Source organism: Podarcis tiliguerta, assembly GCF_965153285.1.
Source record: "Podarcis tiliguerta genome assembly, chromosome: 13".
Classification (NCBI taxonomy): Eukaryota; Metazoa; Chordata; class Lepidosauria; order Squamata; family Lacertidae; genus Podarcis; species Podarcis tiliguerta.
Genome location: NC_139546.1, coordinates 15,734,503 through 15,752,758, shown reverse-complemented (window position 1 = coordinate 15,752,758; position 18,256 = coordinate 15,734,503). Strand labels below are relative to the sequence as shown.

The 18,256-nt window shown below is 43.7% G+C and overlaps 2 protein-coding genes across 2 annotated transcripts; both read right to left on the bottom strand.

The window, feature by feature from the left end:
- Positions 1-494: 494 nt before the first annotated feature.
- On the bottom strand, positions 495-6,508 carry LOC310661756 (vomeronasal type-2 receptor 26-like; the record flags this gene model as incomplete). The annotated part of the gene is made up of 5 exons (XM_083408152.1): positions 495-1,399; positions 2,983-3,109; positions 3,633-3,860; positions 4,430-5,284; positions 6,197-6,508. 5 exons carry the CDS (start codon positions 6,506-6,508, stop codon positions 498-500), a joined length of 2,424 nt encoding a protein of 807 aa, XP_083264278.1. The 3' UTR covers positions 495-497.
- A 3,639-nt stretch (positions 6,509-10,147) lies between these two features.
- Positions 10,148-15,587, bottom strand: LOC310662663 (vomeronasal type-2 receptor 26-like; the record flags this gene model as incomplete). Its single annotated transcript, XM_083409607.1, has 4 exons — positions 10,148-11,128; positions 11,720-11,846; positions 14,197-15,051; positions 15,276-15,587. 4 exons carry the CDS (start codon positions 15,585-15,587, stop codon positions 10,230-10,232), a joined length of 2,193 nt encoding a protein of 730 aa, XP_083265733.1. The 3' UTR covers positions 10,148-10,229.
- Between the last annotated feature and the right edge of the window lie 2,669 nt (positions 15,588-18,256).

Below are 18,256 nucleotides of genomic sequence, written 5' to 3'. Positions count from 1 at the left end.
GAAAAACATGTTTTGTGATCTTTCATGAAAAGCCATTTCTGTCAATTCCTGAGACGACACACAAAGGGCACACAAAGTAAACTACAAAGAATAAGAAAAGAACAGTGAGACTGTCTTTTTTCAGAGAAGGAATGCTTCACTTGACCATAGAATATGCATTATCTGTCCTCTAAACCTTCCTGCATGAACCTCCCTTTTTTAGCTTATTGACTATTACACCAAAACAAACTAGGGGAAGGCAGGTTCGGTTTGAAAGTAGGAAGGCTTATACAGGGGCGTTTCATCTATTATGAAATGAATGTGGCACCTGTAGCAGTGCCAATTTGTAGTTTCAGTATATGGATAATTCCTAGGCTTTAATGGTCTAATATCTCAAAGAGGACACCGCTGACAACAAAAATGGTACAAAGCAATTAATACAAAATAACTGTGTGATGGAGAGCATATGAATATTAACTATAGATTAGTCTGAAAGAAAAGACTGGCAGTGGGATATACTACTGTTTCCTCCTTATTAACTGCTGTTTGTCATTTAGATCAGGCCGCAACACAATGATGTAGCATTTGGGGAAAAATATGGAAACCAGTAAACCAGCGCCGGAGACCAAGATGGAGAAGATCTCCACAGCCACCATGTATTTCCCCTTGGTGCTCAGGTACACCGGAACAAAGGAGACCCAAACACTACAAAACAACAACATGCTGAAGGTGATGAATTTGGCCTCATTAAAGCTGTCAGGCAGTTTCCGGGCTAAAAATGCTACAACAAAACTGACAAAGGCAAGGAAACCCATGTAGCCCAGGACACAGTAAAACATGACAACCGACCCTTCATTACAGTCTAGTATTATTTTGTCCTTTACAGAGTGCAAGTCAGAATTGGGGAAAGGTGGAGAGGTTCCTAACCACACAGCACAAATACCAATTTGGATAAGGGAACAAGAAAGCACAGTGCTGCTTGCCAGTCTTTTCCCCACCCATTTCCTCATTCTGGATCCTGGTTTGGTGGCCCCAAAGGCCAGAACCACAGTGATGGTTTTGGCCAACACACAAGAAACAGTCACAGTGAAAATGGTACCAAAAGTCACTTGTCGAAGAAGGCAAGTCACTGTGCTTGGGGGGCTGATGAAGATGAAGGGGCAAAGAAAGCAGAGCAGAAGAGAGGTGAGGAGCATGTAAGTCAGATTCCGGTTGTTGGCCCTGACGAGTGGTGTATTCTGATGTGTAATGAAAATGACTAGGACCAATATTGTGAGCAGTGAGAAAAAGGCAGAGAGGAAAGCTAAGCTCATCCCCAAAGGTTCTTCAAACGTCAAGAAGCTTATTGTCTTTGGAATACATTGTGTTTGGTCTTTGTTTGGATAGTGACCTTCTGAGCATCCGACACAGTCATTCATGTCTGTGGGGAAACAAAGAATTGAATGTTAGTCAAGTGTATTTGAGGGCAGCTACTTGTGCAGTAGGACATGGGCTGTGGGTTACACCACAGAGCCTAGGACTTGCCAATCAGAAGGTTGGCGGTTCGAATCCCTACAACAGGGTGAGCTCCCGTTGCTTGGTCCCTGCTCCTGCCAACCTAGCAGTTCGAAAGCACGTCAAAGTGCAAGTAGATAAATAAGTACCACTCCAGCAGGAAGGTAAACAGTGTTTCCGTGCGCTGCTTTGGTTCGCCAGAAGCAGCTTAGTCATGCTGGCCACATGACCCAGAAGCTGTACGCCGGCTCCTTCGGCCAGTAAAGCGAGATGAGCGCTGCAACCCCAGAGTCGGCCACGACTGGACCTAATGGTCAGGGGTCCCTTTACCTTTACCTTTACCTTTACTTGTGGAGTACCTCAACTTGGATGTATGAGAGGTGTCCAGCCAGACACAGGAGTGGTTGGTGTGGGAGGTTGGTGCTCTGCGGCCCCCTCCTGACAGCAGAGTATTGCTGCTTCTTACGTTCATGAGCACTGAGAACATGTCCTGGAGGGGTGGTTGGATCAGGATGAAAGGTGGGAGAAGTTTGAGGAGTTGCTAGCTGAAAATGCCAGGGAGGGATCCAGTGAGCTGGGTCAGGGCCTCCTGAGACATGTCTGCCTGAGAGGGATATCGCAGGTGAGATGTCTGTATATGAGAGCTACTCATACTACAAGCAGTAAGGGACTCTTCTATTAAGGATAAGGTTTAATTTCCTGGAATGGGAATGTTTGCTTATGTTGAATTGTTCTTTGTGTGTTTTCCTTTAGCAGTAGCTCTCTCGTTTGATTGGCTGACTGTGAATCACATGAGAGAGGCATTCCATTCTGTTGTGACTGCTATTCGAGTAGCTGTCATTTTTTCACCTCTCTCTCTCTCTCTCTCTCTATGTGTGTGTGTGTGTGTGTGTGTGTGTGTGTGAAAGAGAGAGAGAGAGAGAGAATGACTGCTGAAAAGAGGGTCCCAAAATGTTAATACGGAGAAACTTTTAATCACTATAAGGAACAAAGTGAAATTATGAAAGTCAAACTGTTTTGAACATAAAGAGTCTGGACAGTGCATAGCATCAAAATTTATTCCATTTTTATAATATATACACAACCTGGCCGTACTAGAGTTGTTCCTCAGGAGTGAGCTGCATGGGAAGGCAGTGCCCTAGAGCTCCCTTCCTGACTGCAAGATCTCTGCTGCTTAGCTGGATGGTGAGGGGGCAGGGCAGGGCAGTGGCTGACCTGTGCTCTACAGGTACATTGGCAGAACAAATCTCCACTCCCCCGCCCCCATCGCTGTCCAGGCAATCTAGTGCTAGGGAACCTCTTGCCCATCATGCTTTTTAGGACAAATCACACCTAGGATGTTAGGAGTAGGGCAGGTAAAATTGCACTTTGCAAGCCCTGGTGATTAGTTGATGGTTGGGTCTGTTTCCAAGTGCTGTGTCCCTTTGCAAACCTGATCACTGGCTGATTGTGGTGAGGAGCTGCACAGCTGAGAGCAAAAAAATACGACATGTATATAGTGCCTCATACCATTCTGAAATGAAATCTTGCCTTCGGGACATTGGGCACAGTCATAGCAGCAGAATTTCTCCCCCTCCTTCTTCTTTCTGCTGGAACCAGGAGGGCATTTTTTGTTGCAAAGGGAGGGGGGTGGCACCTGCCAATTTGAATTAAGTATGAAAGCAGTTAAGTGCACAGAAAATGATTGGCTTTTGGAAAAGCTGAATTCCATTTTCTGGGCTACGAGCAATTAAGTGAATGGGAGAAATGGCACACCGAATACTAAGAATATTTTGAATGCAAATGCATTTTACTGCAGACTAAGAGCCATAATGCCATCTGTTACTAATGTGACTAAATATGTCTTTATATCCCAGTTGAAGTTATGGCCATTTCAACAAGAAACTTTTTTGAAAGGGAGAGATTAGATATTTCTAAAGAGGTTTCCTGCAGGTTAGACTTAGATACCACTCATCTCATCTCCAAAACTTTAAATAATTCTCTTTAGCACTGGAACAAAAGAGAATGTCCCTATATAGTTGATAGCTTCACTACATTTGTGCAAGCCTGCATAAGAAGTAAGTGCAAAAGTACGGTATACAGGATCCATTTCCCAACTATGCTACAATGACATCAATTTAGGACATTTCTAGGTTGTGATTTGCTGAAATATTCCCCACCTGGTGAAAACTCCTGTGCCACACCATTTTGTCTTCATTGATGGAAAACTCTTTTCCTGGGGGAGCATCCAAATTCATCCATCCAACCTTCATTCTGATGAAGGAGTTATTTGGGAAAGTGACCAAGTTGGTAATATCAAATCCAGCTTCTAATTCCCTGTTCTCACTAAAAGACACTTCTTCCCCCGCACTGTTGTTAAATGAGACTCTCCTAAGAAATGGGTGGAGCTGCATCGAGATGGCAGGAAAAGGACAATTGTTTAAAACTCAAACTTATCTTACGTTCAGCATCGCCTTTTAAAGTGCCATTGCCTCTTCCAAGGCAGTAGACAAGATTTCATATAATCACAGAATAATAACAATAGCAATAATAACAGCAAATTTTGATCTATACGCGCTCCAAAAATCTAATGCTGGACACTGTGTACCGCTCACTCTGGAATATAGCTAAAAAAGAGATAATCACAAATAATTTGAGATTTCGTCAAGGACTACAACCTCCAGACACTTTCTATATGATTTGGCATATACAGCAGAACCAGCATTTTCAGAACAACCCCCCACAAACCTGGCAAATCTGGAACTATGCTTGGTGATCTGATAAAATTGGACTTAATTTGGACTTTAAAGTCTTTATTTAACTCATGGGCAACTACACATCCTACCTGCCTATTTTACAGTTCGGTTATTCATCTTTCAATTTTTGACTGTTGTTAAAATTGTTCTATTTGCTTTATCAACTATATAAAATGAAATAATAATTAAAAGATATACAACAACAACAAAAGAGCCATTACCTGCCAAGGCTGCAATTTGTGAAGCTGTGGTCTCCATCTTCTCACAATTCCTCTGTCTTTTGCCCTATATCTGTACATGGCATCATGCAGAGCATGTGCCACAACATAGACGGCATTGTAGATGCTGTAGCTGTGGCCAGTCATGCTCATCTCAAAGCCAGACGAGGGGAGGCTGTCCAGCTTCTCCAGTCCAGTGCAGGGTTGACTGAACTCAGTACTGGATTTGGAAAAGAAACAATAGAATGTCTGCAGCCAGAACTGCTGAAGAAAACCATCTTCACCTGCCATGAAAGGATTGAGGGAGCGAAGAAGGGTCTTGAATCCTTGCACCTCCTTTGAGTGCACTGTGAAGCAGATGGAGCCATGAAATGGTTGCATAGCCTGGCTCATTTGAAAGGCCACTGCTGAGAAATCCAGTTGAGCAGTCATAATCCATACCTTGGCCATAGACGTCATATTTTCCGCTTCCCCTGCCGCTAGCAATATTTGCAAATAAAACATGGACTTGGCTTCTCCATAGACAATGACAGCATTGGCTTTGCTTTCCACAATAGCATGATAGGCTTGGAGCCACTGGGAAATCCTGTCATAATACGCTTCAAAATATGTGCCTTTTGAATTTCTCTCTGAAAAGGCCAAGCAAATGCCTCTCTGGAAAAGCAGAATTTGCAGGATTTCCATAAACTTCTCTCCACTCTCACTATCCGCAGCAAGCAACCCAACCCACGTCCATCCAAAGTGCAGAAGTAACTCAACAATCCCAGTGTACTGATGGGCTTCATTGGGCACCATCCTATAGAAGGAAGCGGATTGGCTTTGACCAGCATCCTCTGGGGCAAAGGAGCCATAAGTGAGCTAGAAGGAAACGGACACTTAATTCCCATTAATGCAGTAGAAACATTGGTTATGTGTGGATAGCAATGATAAAACCATTGTGCTTTGGACCCGCTGTCTCAGTAAGCCCTTCATGGAATGGGCAGATGAGGAGGAGTGGTGGACATCAGCACCCCAAGAACCTTCCAGAAAGATGGAAGGGGGGAGAGTATGGTGTGTTGATTTGAGATGGGTTACACCCGAGAATGAAAAAGGACCTGGGAAATAATAAGTGATGAAGAACCAGAGCAAGGTAGCAATGAACAAAGACAGGAGTCAGATTTCTTAGAAACAGTACAGCAGCCAAGTGACATTCTCTCCCTAGAGAATTTGTCAGAGCCTCCTCCTTCCAGAAGGACCAGACATGCTCTGCAAAACCCAAAAGAGAATTGGTATTAGCAGCCACCATAGGCAGCAGGAGGCGTCTGATTTCTAGGAAGCAATGGCTGGTTTGGTGGCAGCTCAAGAGTGAGAGTGTACTTTCATGTCTTCCTGTGGATTAAAGTAAAAGAATATAAAAGCTCTCTCTGTGTCTCTGATTTAACCAGTGAGCTGTTGATGGCAGCAGTGACAGCCCCAAACTGTCCAGGTCAAATTATTTGAGGTAATGTGCAAGCAACTGACGAGCAGTCTCTGCAATTCATACTGGTTGGAGTCTACCAGAGGCCGGCAGAGCAAGCTGTTCGCATACATAGACTAGGTATGTTCAACTGCATCTGCAAAATGCTGCATTCATACCCTCTGAAGGACATGCAAAGGTTGGGAAATGGGTGAAGATGGATGAAAGCTTTTATTGAATACAATCTGAAATTGTCAAGAGGGCTATTATGGAATGCAAAACTTTTCTCAACAGGACAGAGGAAAGAAGAATGAGTCACCATGTTTGACTCTTACCTGGGGAATCTTGTAGACACCTAAGATGGCTGCCATGTGGAGGGAAATCTCAAAGTCAAGTCCCCCAATGACGGCCATCAGATATTTCTGTTTCTCACACTGGTAGTTGGGTACGAATCTGTAGTGTGTAGAGAGCAGCTCCAAAGTGGCCCAGTAGGTCATCCTTTCACTGAAGTAACTATCAAAGATGTGGAATCCTAATGTGACATTAGGTAATAGATTGGAATTCTTGTTGATTTCCTTGACTGCAAACACCAAGGCCAGAATTTGCTGATAGTATTTTGGTACAACACTGCAATGAGAGTTGGACATCAAAGCGTTTTGCTGTGTACCATTTTTTGTCAATCTGTTTAAGGAAACTTAGGTTCCCTGCCTTTCAGTGCTAGGTAGCAAGAAGGCAGCTTACAGGCAGATTTAATTAAACCAATAAAGAATTTGGTTTAAACACACAAACACACCAAAAACTGCACCGCACTGTTCACTCAAGTGAAGCTTGAATTCCACTAAGATGGCTAGATCCTAGTAAGCCAGGTGTCCTTCAGCTTATATTTGCGAAGTTTGTACTTCCTAAGTGCAGTACCTTACATTTGTCCCTATTGAAATTCATTTTGTTAACTCAGTTCTCCAATCTGTTAAAGAAATCTTGAACTCCAAGGCAATGCCTACTCGCTTTCTAGGTCATATTTCTTATCCTGTCTTAAAAGCTCCAATTCATCTTGCTTGTTTCCCATACCCTGTGCCTTTTTGTAGAGACAACTGAAACTAGGAATCATTCCCTCCAGCTGCTTCCTTCTTGTAGTTTATTGCCCTGTTGCAGGTTTCTGGAGCCCCACCTCAGTTTCCCAATGCATCAATGAAGCTATTGCCCCCGGTACCAGGCAACCTTCTGTTGCCTATAATGTTTTGACTATTACTCTGTGTACATTTTCTTTAAATATTCTGTAAAACCCAAAGTGGAGCATCTGCTTAGCATACAGGTGGGGCTGTGGCAGACCCCTGTCTGAAATCCTGGAGAGCCACTGCTACTCTCTGTAGACAGGCCTGAGCTAGGTAGACCAATGGTTCCTACTGACCATTCACCCATTTCCTGTTGGCATCAGAATGCTGGGCTCTCTAGATTATGACACCCATGTGACTGGTTGTGGCTATGGCTCCTCCTCTCCATTAAGCCAGTGTGGTGTAGTGGTTAAGAGCAGTGGACTCGTAATCTGGTGAACCAGGTTCGATTCTCAGTTCCTCTACATGCAGCTGCTGGGTGACTTTAGGCTAGTCACACTTCTTTGAAGTCTCTCAGCCCCACTCACCTCACAGAGTGTTTGTTATGGGGGGAGAAAGGGAAAATAGATTGTTAGCCGCTTTGAGACTCCTTAGGATAGTGGTAAAGCAGGCTATCAAATCCAAACTCCTGTTCTTCAAATTCAGGTGGTGGGGAGGGTTAAGTCTAAGACTGATCCTATGTTGTGTAAGAGGAGGGGATATTTTGCACCCCTCCCTATAAGTAATAAATCTCCATAGCGAAAATAAATAGAAAGTATTTCTGAGCCCACATGCTAACTTAGGTATTAATATCACATGGGAATTTAAAAATTGAAATACTTACAATGGATTCAGAATCTGATGGATGGATGGCCATTGTATGAAGTTTTCATAGTCAACAGAGGACAGGATGTGAGAAGCAAGTGCACCAATGATAAGGTCACCTGGCTGATAGTACTTGTGAGGGATATGGAGGTGACTGATGCTCCGATTGACATTTGACATATTCACCATTTGAGGCAGCGAGAAGATTAACAGCATCAACATGCCATACTAGGAACAATACACTTTCCTGGACAGAAATTTCCCTGTTTACAGCTAATCAGCATTAGCATTAGAAACAGCCTCAGTACAGCAGCTTGCCTTGAATGGCACTCTCCGAATGCACCAGCTAAATTCCCAGGTCCTAGGATCCAACTCCAGGGGAAAGCTCACTAAACGAGTCGGCAGCACCTTAGCATTTGCTGGGGATGGCAGAGAGGATTTTAATTCTATTTAGACTCGATTCCTGGAAGTCTATGGAGGTCTAATCAGAAGCAGATTATTACCATGTAATTGATAATAACAGGGGAGAGAATAATGATCCCTTTCCCTCAGCTGGTCCATTGGAAGTAGCAGAGACAATGATCCACACAGAATAATCCCTCAGCAGCCTCCTTCAAGTGTTTTCAAGGCATTGTAATGAGGGGGGAGCAGGAACAAGCCTGTTGCCCCTTCCCCTTCATTGCATCCCTGCTGCCAGTTTCATCACCTACTGTGTTCTCAGAAGAGAGCCTCTGTAGCTTGCTGTCCTTACGGTACTTTCTTACACAATCCAGAACCCTAAAGGTTGTCAATCACTCAAGAGAATCTACACAGGTAGAGAAAGCTCCTTGCTGGGAATCAACAAGGACCTCTGACCTGCAGCAGTTAGGCCAACCAAGCCTCTCCATTGGGCTCATGGTCCAAAGCACATTCACATGTCCACCAGCTGGTGTTATGTAAGGCCAGGCATGGGGCAGGTAAACCCATGGGGCCAAGATGAATTCTAGCCACTGGTAGAATTTGGCTGGAAAGGAACAATTGGGAGCAGACTCTGAGTGACTTCAAGGCATGAGTGTGATGATGGACATACGGTCCGTTGGGCCCTGTCTGCAGGCCTTTTTAGGGCCCCTATATATATTCACCTAAATAAACAAAAAAATATAGATTTGAAAGGAGCCCCCAAAGGTCATCAAGCTCGACCCCATGGAATGCAGGGGTCGCAACTAAAGCATCCGTGACCAGGTGGGTGGGTGACATGAGGAGGAAGGGCACAGGCCCATTCCATGCTCCTGACGCCCTGCCAGCCCCATGCTGCTTTGAGGGGCTGGGATGTGGGATCGGACTTGAAATGAGAAGAGGGCTGGCATGGGTGGTGTGAGGAGCAAAACGTGACCCGGAAAAAACTGTGCCCAGGACCATGACTACCCTTGTGATTTCAGCTATACCCTCTTTTCTCACATGCTGCTTTGTGAAGAGGAAAGTGCATTCAAGAGCAGAGTTTGAGACACAAAGGGTATTGTGAGCTCGGCCCTGACTCTCGGATTCCAAGGATGCAGCGCTAGACTTCAGACCACAGGCCTGTAAGGGAGGCAAAATTTAAAACAAAACTTGAGGTAGGGAATTTATCTCCTGGCTCTTCTGCAAGTACTTCTTCTTACACAGAGAGAGCTGCATGTACACTTCTGAGCTCAGAATTGGTATATGTGGCATCTCTCACTCTCTCTGGAAAGAGGGGTATTTTCCTCCTTTTCATTTTCTCCTCATAGCATAGAGATATTATCTCTTGATGCCACAGATGAGCCAAAGGGTTCTGTCCTGGGCCTCTTGTTGTCATACCAGACCAATCTCATCTCTTTTCTTTTTTGTGGCATTACAAATGTGGTGGATCAGGAGAATGCTGTGGTCATAGTCTATTTTGCGTTCAGTCAGGCTTTTGGGAAAGTCCCCCATTATATTTTCACGAGGTAAAATGTGTGCTGAACATGTGCAGAGGAGGGCAGCCAGGAAGATGATGGGTGGGAAACCAAGCCTTATGAGCAATGGTTGAGGGAGCTGGGTATGTTTAGCCTGGAAAAAGGAGACTGAGAGGAGATATGATACCCAGCTTCAGATACCTCAAGGGCTGCCACATGGAAGATGCAGCAAGCCTTTCTCCTGCTACAGAGAGTAGGACCCAAACCAATGGATTCAAGTTACAAGAAAAGATGGAGGTGGAGTTTCTGAGCATCTCCACACTTTCTTCTGTGAAATTGGTGGTTTTTTGTGTCCTCAAGAGTTCCTCAGTTTTCCAATTGTGCCCTTGGGCTCCCAAAGGTGAGGATCACATCTCGGGGTGGGGGAGAACCATCTGAAATTTTTTTATGCACATAGCAAGTTCAATAAAAAAATAAAATGAAATTATATCAAGGAGTCGGCAGCAAAATCATTACCCATGTTCTGGGGTAACAGAAAAGAGTGACAACAGGGTACTTTGCTATTTCTTCTTTATTAACTGCTGTTTGTCATTCAGATCAGGCCTCAATATGATAATGTAGCATTTGGGGGAAAAGATGGAACCCAGTAAGCCAGCACTGGAGACCAAGATGGAGAAGATCTCCACAGCCACCATGTGTTTTCCCTTGGAGCTCAGGTAGACTGGAACAAAGGAGATCCAAACACTACAAAACAACAACATGCTGAAGGTGATGAATTTGGCCTCATTAAAGCTGTCAGGCAGTTTCCTGGCTAAAAATGCTACAACAAAACTGACAGTGGCCAGGAGGCCCATGTAGCCCAGGACACAGTAAAACATGGCAGCTGACCCTTCATTACATTCCAGAATAATTTCTCCCGTCACAGAGTGCTTGTCAAAATGGGGGAACGGGGGAGAGGTTCCCAGCCACACAGTGCAAATACCAGCTTGGATAATAGTACAAGTCAACACAAGGGCGCTTGCCAGTCTTTTCCCCACCCATTTCCTCATTCTGGATCCTGGTTTGGTGGCCATGAATGCCAGAACAACAGTAATGGTTTTGGTCAACACACAAGAAACAGTCACTGTGAAAACCACACCAAAAGCCATTTGTCGGACAAGGCAGGTCACTCTGTCTGGTCGTCTGAGGAAGATGAAGGGGCAGAGAAAACAGAGAAGAAGAGACAGGAGGAGAATGTAGGTGAGGTCCCGATTATTGGCCCTGACAATCGGTGTGTCCTGATGCTTCCTAAAGATGGCGAGGGACAATATGGTCAGCAAAGAGGAGAATACGGAGCCAAAAGCTAAGCTCATCCCAAGCGGTTCTTCCAAAGTCAAGAAGCTGATGGACTTTGGAATGCATTGTGTTTGGTTCCTGTTTGGATAGTGATCTTCTGAGCATCCGACACAGTCATTCATGTCTAAAAAGAAGAACAGATTCCCTTTAAGGGTGCAACTTGAGAGTAGGTATGCATCCTCCTGGCAGTATGGGACTTACCAGTTGGATGTGCAAGAGACAATCCTTTTCAGACACAGGAGTGACTAGCATGGGGAGAAAGAGCTTTGGACCCCCCTCCCCCAGACAATGATCTCACAGTCTCTTGCCTGGACAGTAAGAGGATGGGTCTGGACAGCAGGAGGCCTGTGCTTTGCAGGTGCACCGCTGCAACTCATCTCCATCACCACCTGGCCCATGGGGCCATTTTAGCAAATTACACCTACTGGCCCTATATCTGATGTCATCTCTGATGTTACGTGTAGGGCAGGTAACAGTGTGCTTTGTAAACCCCAACCATCATCGGATCATTTGGGCTTGCAAAGCACTTCTTTGAAAATGCTGGGCCTCGTTGCTGGGCCATCAGCTGGTTGCAATGAAGAGCTCCAAGTCTGTGAACTTCAATCACCATGGAAATCAGAACTACATCAATAGCAACAACTGTGACACCTTTCACTCTGCCACAGACCCTTCACAGGAAATCTGAGTTATCTGAAAGCTACCTGATGTCTCCTACCTTTCTGGTATGAAATCTTGCCTTCTGAACACAGAGCACAGTCATAGCAGCAGAATTTCTCCCCTTCCTTCTTTTTTCTCCTAGTACCAGAAGGGCAATTTTTGTTGCATTGAGAGAGGGGTGGCACCTGTGAATTATAATTAACCGTAAGGAAATGTTTAGCACAGGGGGAATAATGGACATTTGGAGAACCTGAACTCCATTTTCTGGGCTGCAAGGGATCAAGTGGATGGGAGAAATGGCCTGCTGAATATTAAGAGAAATTTGAAAGCAATGAGCTGTCAAAAGTCATTAGTGGCATCTAATGAGGCAGAAGATGTTTTTGTGGCTCTGAAAATGAAGTTATGCCCATTTCAATGTGTGTGTTTTTAAAAAAAAATTAAAAGGAGGGAGGGAGGGAGGGGAGGGAGTCCACCTGAAGGGTAATATTATTATTTGGAAAAATACATTTCTTATAAGACTCAAAAGGTTTTAAGGTAGAGATGAGAGGATGTTTTGACATCCAAAGTCATTTAAATACCGTAAGCTGCTACCATATACACTGTCAGGTTCCTTCCGTTTTTCCAGCTGAAAAAACACAAATGTTGGGGACTGAAAACCCCAGACTAAATACACTGGGCCAAGAGACAATTGTAAGACAAGTTAAGGAGCCTCAAAACCAAGGATATTGCTGAGCTCTGCCAGACTTCTGCTACTATATCTTGAGAATTACTAGCCTCCAAACCAGGCATTCTCTGCAGAAGTCTGCCTCGTCTGTCTCCAGGCTCAGCTCCCTTTTCTTTCTCCCCAAAGGAGTTGGTTGGAGGTTAGGCTTAGGTCACACTCTGCTGGCCTAGAAATCTTTAAAGAATGTGCCAGACAGGGAAGTGGAAGACCAGGGTTCAAATGAAACTCATTGGGTGACCTTGGGCCAGTCACCGCTTCTCTCAGTCTACACTGCCTTACAGGGTTCTTGTTAGGATACAACGGGAAGTAAACACACGGCCTTGAGCTCCTTGGAGGAAAGGTGGAATAAAAATGCAATATAAGCATATAAACATGCTTATGTTTATGCAAACAAGCATATAATAATGAACTATGTCCTGGTCTCCTTCACGGCATCAGAGACTCAAAACATTCATAGAGGTTTTCATAAACAACAAGAGAGAAAAAATACAGGATCCATGTCTCCGCTAGGTTTCCAAGATGCAAGCATCACATTTAGGACACACTGGAGTTGCAATTTGCTGAAATCATGCCCCACCTGGTGAAAACTCCTGTGCCACACCATTTTGTCTTCATTGATGGAAAACTCTTTTCCTGGGGGAGCATCCAAATTCATCCATCCAACCTTCATTCTGATGAAGGAGTTATTTGGGAAAGTGACCAAGTTGGTAATATCGAATCCAGCTTTTGATTCCCTGTTCTCACTAAAAGACACTTCTTCTCCCGCACTGTTGTTAAAAGAGACTCTCCTAAGAAATGGGTGGAGCTGCATTGAGATGGCAGGAAAAGGACAATGGTTTAAAACTCAAACTTATCTTATGTTCAGCATCGCCTTTTAAAGTACCATTGCCTCTTCCAAGGCAGTAGACAAGATTTCATATAATCACAAAATAATAACAATAGCATTAATAACAGTAAATTTTTCATCTCTCTTTCCTCTGTAGATTCCTCCGTATAGGACTAAGCCACACTGTATACGTATTTCAAAGCTTAAACGGGACTTCCAAAATCATCATGCAAACATCTATGAAGTTCAATGAAGAGTGTAAAAATGAAAGAACAGGAAAATGGGGGGAGGGTTAGACTGAGGGAGGAACAGGCAAAAAAGATGTTCCTGTTAAGACTCTAGTTGAGATAGAAATTGTCATTGACAATATCACACCTAGCTGTTTTGAAGAGCTGAAGCTCAGGTGAGTGGGTTGTATCCGATTTTCTCAGAAATGATCAGAAATGATAAATATTACTATAAAAAGATGGTTTGTTGTCCAAAATGAATGTCACTGTGTATTTCTGATGATACCATTGTAAATATGTTGCCAAAAAAATTGGCAAGATTAAAGTGGCAGCATTCATAGTAATTGCAACTCAATAGAACACAGCCCAAAAATCTGATGCTGGACACTTTGTACCACTCACTCTGGAATATAGCTATAACAAAGATAATCACAAATAATTTGAGATTTTGACAAGGACTAGACACGTTTCATATGATTTGTCATATACAGCAGAAACAACGTTTTCAAAACAAGCCCCTCCCCCAAAACCTGGCAAATCTGGAACTATGCTTCGTGATCTGATACAATTAGACTTAATTTGGACTTTAAAGTCTTTATTTAACTCACGTGCAACTACACACCCTACCTGCCTATTTTTCAGTTTGGGTATTCTTCTTTCAATTTTTGACTGTTGTTAAAATTGCGTTATCTTTGCTTTATCAACAATATAAAATGAAATAATAATTAAAAGATATACAACAACAAAAGAACCATTACCTGCCAAGGCCGCAATTTCTGAAGCTGCGGTCTCCATCTTCTCACAATTCCTCTGTCTTTTGCCCTATATCTGTACATGGCATCATGCAGAGCATGTGCCACAACATAGACAGCATTGTAGATGCTGTAGCTGTGGCCAGTCATGCTCATCTCAAAGCCAGACGAGGGGAGGCTGTCCAGCTTCTCCTGTCCAGTGCAGGGTTCACTGAACTCAGTACTGGATTTGGAAAAGAAACAATAGAATGTCTGCAGCCAGAACTGCTGAAGAAAACCATCTTCACCTGCCATGAAAGGATTGAGGGAGCGAAGAAGGGTCTTGAATCCTTGCACCTCATTTGAGTGCACTGTGAAGCAGATGGAGCCATGAAATGGTTGCATAGCCTGGCTCATTTGAAAGGCCACTGCTGAGAAATCCAGTTGAGCAGTCATAATCCATACCTTCTCCATAGATGTCATGTTTTCTGCACCCCCTGCCGCTAGCCATAGTTGCAAAAAACCCATGGACTTGGCTTCTCCATAGACAACGACAGCATTGGCTTTGCTTTCTGCAATAGCAAGATAGGCTTGGAGCCACTGGGGAATCATGTGATAATACTCTTCAAAATATGAGCCTTTTGGAGTTCTCTCTGAAAAGGCCAAGCAAATACCTCTCTGAAAAAGCCGAGTTTGCAGGATTTCCATAAAATTCTCTCCACTCTCACTATCCGCAGCAAGCAACCCAACCCACGTCCATCCAAAGTGCAGAAGTAACTCAACAATCCCAGTGTACTGATGGGCTTCATTGGGCACCATCCGGTAGAAGGGAGTGGATTGGCTTTGACCAGCATCCTCTGGAGCAAAGGAGCCATAAGTGAGCTAGAAGGAAATGGATACTTAATTCCCATTAATGCAGTAGAAACATTGGTTATGTTTGGATAGCAATGACGAAACCATAGTGCTTTGGACCCGCTGTCTTAGTAAGCACGTCAGGGAATGGGCAGATGAGGAGGAGTGGTGGAGGGCTATGATGGAATGCACAACTTTTCTCAACAGGACAGAGGAAAGAAGAATGAGGGGAAGTCACCAAGTTTGACTCTTACCTGGGGAATCTTGTAGACACCTAAGATGGCTGCCATGTGGAGGGAAACCTCAAAGTCAAGTCCCCCAATGACGGCCATCAGATATTTCTGTTTGTCGCACTGGTAGTTGGGTACGAATCTGTAGTGTGTAGAGAGCAGCTCCAAAGTGGCCCAGTAGGTCATCCTTTCACTGAAGTAACTATCAAAGATGTGGAATCCTAATGTGACATTAGGTAATAGATTGGAATTCTTGTTGATTTCCTTGACTGCAAACACCAAGGCCAAAATTTGCTGATAGTATTTTGGTACAACACTGCAATGAGAGTTGGACATCACAGCGTTTTGCTGTGTACCATTTTTGGTCAATCTGTTTAAAGAAACTTAGGTTCCATGTCTTTCTGTGCTAGGGAGCAACAAGGCAGCTTACAGGCATATTTAATTAAAGCAATAACGGATTTGGTTTAAACACACACACACCAAAAACTGCATCACACTGTTCACCCAAGTGAAGCTAGAGTTCCACTAAGATGGCGAGATCCTAGTAAGCCAGGTGTCCTTCAACTTATATTTGTGAAGTTGGTACTTCCTGCCTAAGTGCAGTACCTTACATTTGTCCCTATTGAAATTCATTTGTTAACCCAATCCTCCAATCTGTTAAAGAAATCTTGAACCCTGAGGCAATGCCTACTCGCCTTCTAGGTCATAGGTCTTATTTGCCATCCTGTATTAAAAGCTCCAATTCAACCCACTCTGGAAGAATGGCAGATGAAGGTGATGGACTATATGGAATTGGCGGAAATGACCGTCAGAATCCGAGACCAGGGAGAAGAGTTGGTGGAAGAAGATTGGAAGAAATTTAAAGACTATCTACAGAAATATTGCAAAATTAATGAATGTTAGAATGATGTTGGATTGAGGTTAAGGGGTTTTTAGTAATAATGTTATGAAGAAATATGCAAAAATGGATTGTTAACAGGTGAAAATTTAAAGTTATAATATATTAAGATCAAGATAAGGATAAAGGTAAAGAGGGAAAGGATTTGCTGAATAAATAAATTGAACTGGAATACAAAAAGGGGAGGTGTGGGGAGGTCCGGGAAACAAGCAAACGCAAGATATGTTATGAAAGATTGAACTGTTTTTAATTGTTTTTTATTTTTGTATTTTTCTTTTTTCTTTTTTTCTTTTTGTAATGTTTTGGAAAATCTTAATAAAATATTATATTAAAAAAAAAAAAGCTCCAATTCATCTTGCTTGTTTCCCATTCTCTGTGCCTTTGTGTAGAGACAACTGAAACTAGGAATCATTCTCTCCACCTGCGTCCTTCTTGCAGTTTGTTGCCCTTTTGCAGGTTTCTGGAACCCCACCTCAGTTTCCCATGCATCATTGAAGCTATTGCCCCCGATAGCAGCCAACCTTCTGTTGCCTGTAATGTTTTGACAATTACTCTGTGTACCTTTTCTTTGAAGATTCTGTAAAACCCAATGGTAGAGCATCGGCTTAGCACACAGGTGGAGCTGGGGCAGATCCCTGTCTGAAATCCTGGGGAGCCACTGCTACTCTGTGTAGACAGTCCTGAGCTAGGTAGACCAATGGTTCCTACTGGCCATTCACCCATTTCCTGTTGACATCAGAATGCTGGGCTCTCTAGATTATGACACCCATGTGACTGGTTGTGGCTATGGCTCCTCCTCTCCCTTAAGCACTGCTCTGGAAAGTGGGGTGCAGGAGCTTTGGGGTGAGAGAGAAACACACCACCCAGAACATAATCTCATATCTCACTGGAAGACTGCTCTTTCTTTGCTTCCATGCTGGATCCTAGACAATTCACATTGTTCCTACAGGCTTGACGAAAAATTTATTCTGTCTTGATCATTTTAGATGTTAAAATTCAGGTGGTGGGGAGGGTTAAGTTTAAGATTGATCCTATGTTCGGTGGGGGGATATTTTGCACCCCTCCCTATAAGTTATAAATCCCCATAGCGAAAATAAATAGTATGTATTTCTGAGCCCACATGGTAACTTAGGAATTAATATGACATGGGAATTGCAAATTTGCAATACTTACAATGGATTCAGAATCTGATGGATGGATGGCCATTGTATGAAGGTTTCATAGTCAACAGAAGACACGATGTGAGAAGCAAGTGCACCAATGATAAGGCCACCTGGCTGATAGTACTTGTGAGGGATATGGAGGTGACTGATGCTCCGATTGACATTTGACAGATTCGCCATTTGAGGCAGAGAGAAGATTAACACCATCAACACTGCCATACTAGGAACAATACACTTTCCTGGACAGAGATTTCCCTGTTTACAGCTAATCAGCATTGGCATTAGAAACAGCCTCAGTACAGCAGCTTGCCTTGAATGGCACTCTCCGAATGCACCAGCTAAATTCCCAAGACCTAGGATCCAACTCCAGGGGAAAGCTCACTAAACGAGTCGGCAGCACCTTAGCATTTGCTGGGGATGGCAGAGAGGATTTTAATTCTTTTTAGACTGGATTCCTGGAAGTCTATGGAGGTCTAATCAGAAGCAGGTTATTACCATGTAATTGATAATAACAGGGGAGAGAATAATGATCCCTTTGCCTCAGCTGGTCCATTGGAAGTAGCAGAGACAATGATCCACACAAAATAATCCCTCAGCAGCCTCCTTCAAGTGTTTTCAAGGCATTGTAATGAGGGGGGAGCAGGAACAAGCCTGTTGCCCCTTCCCCTTCATTGCATCCCTGCTGCCAGTTTCATCACCTACTGTGTTCTCATAACAGAGCCTCTGTAGCTTGCTCTCCCTACGGTACTTTCTTACACAATCCAGAACCCTAAAGGTTGTCAATCACTCAAGAGAATCTACACAGGTAGAGAAGGCTCCTCTCTGGGAATCAACAAGGACCTCTGACCTGCAGCAGTTAGGCCAACCAAGCCTCTCCATTGGGCTCATGGTCCAAAGCACATTCACATGTCCACCAGCTGGTGTTATGTGAGGCCAGGCATGGG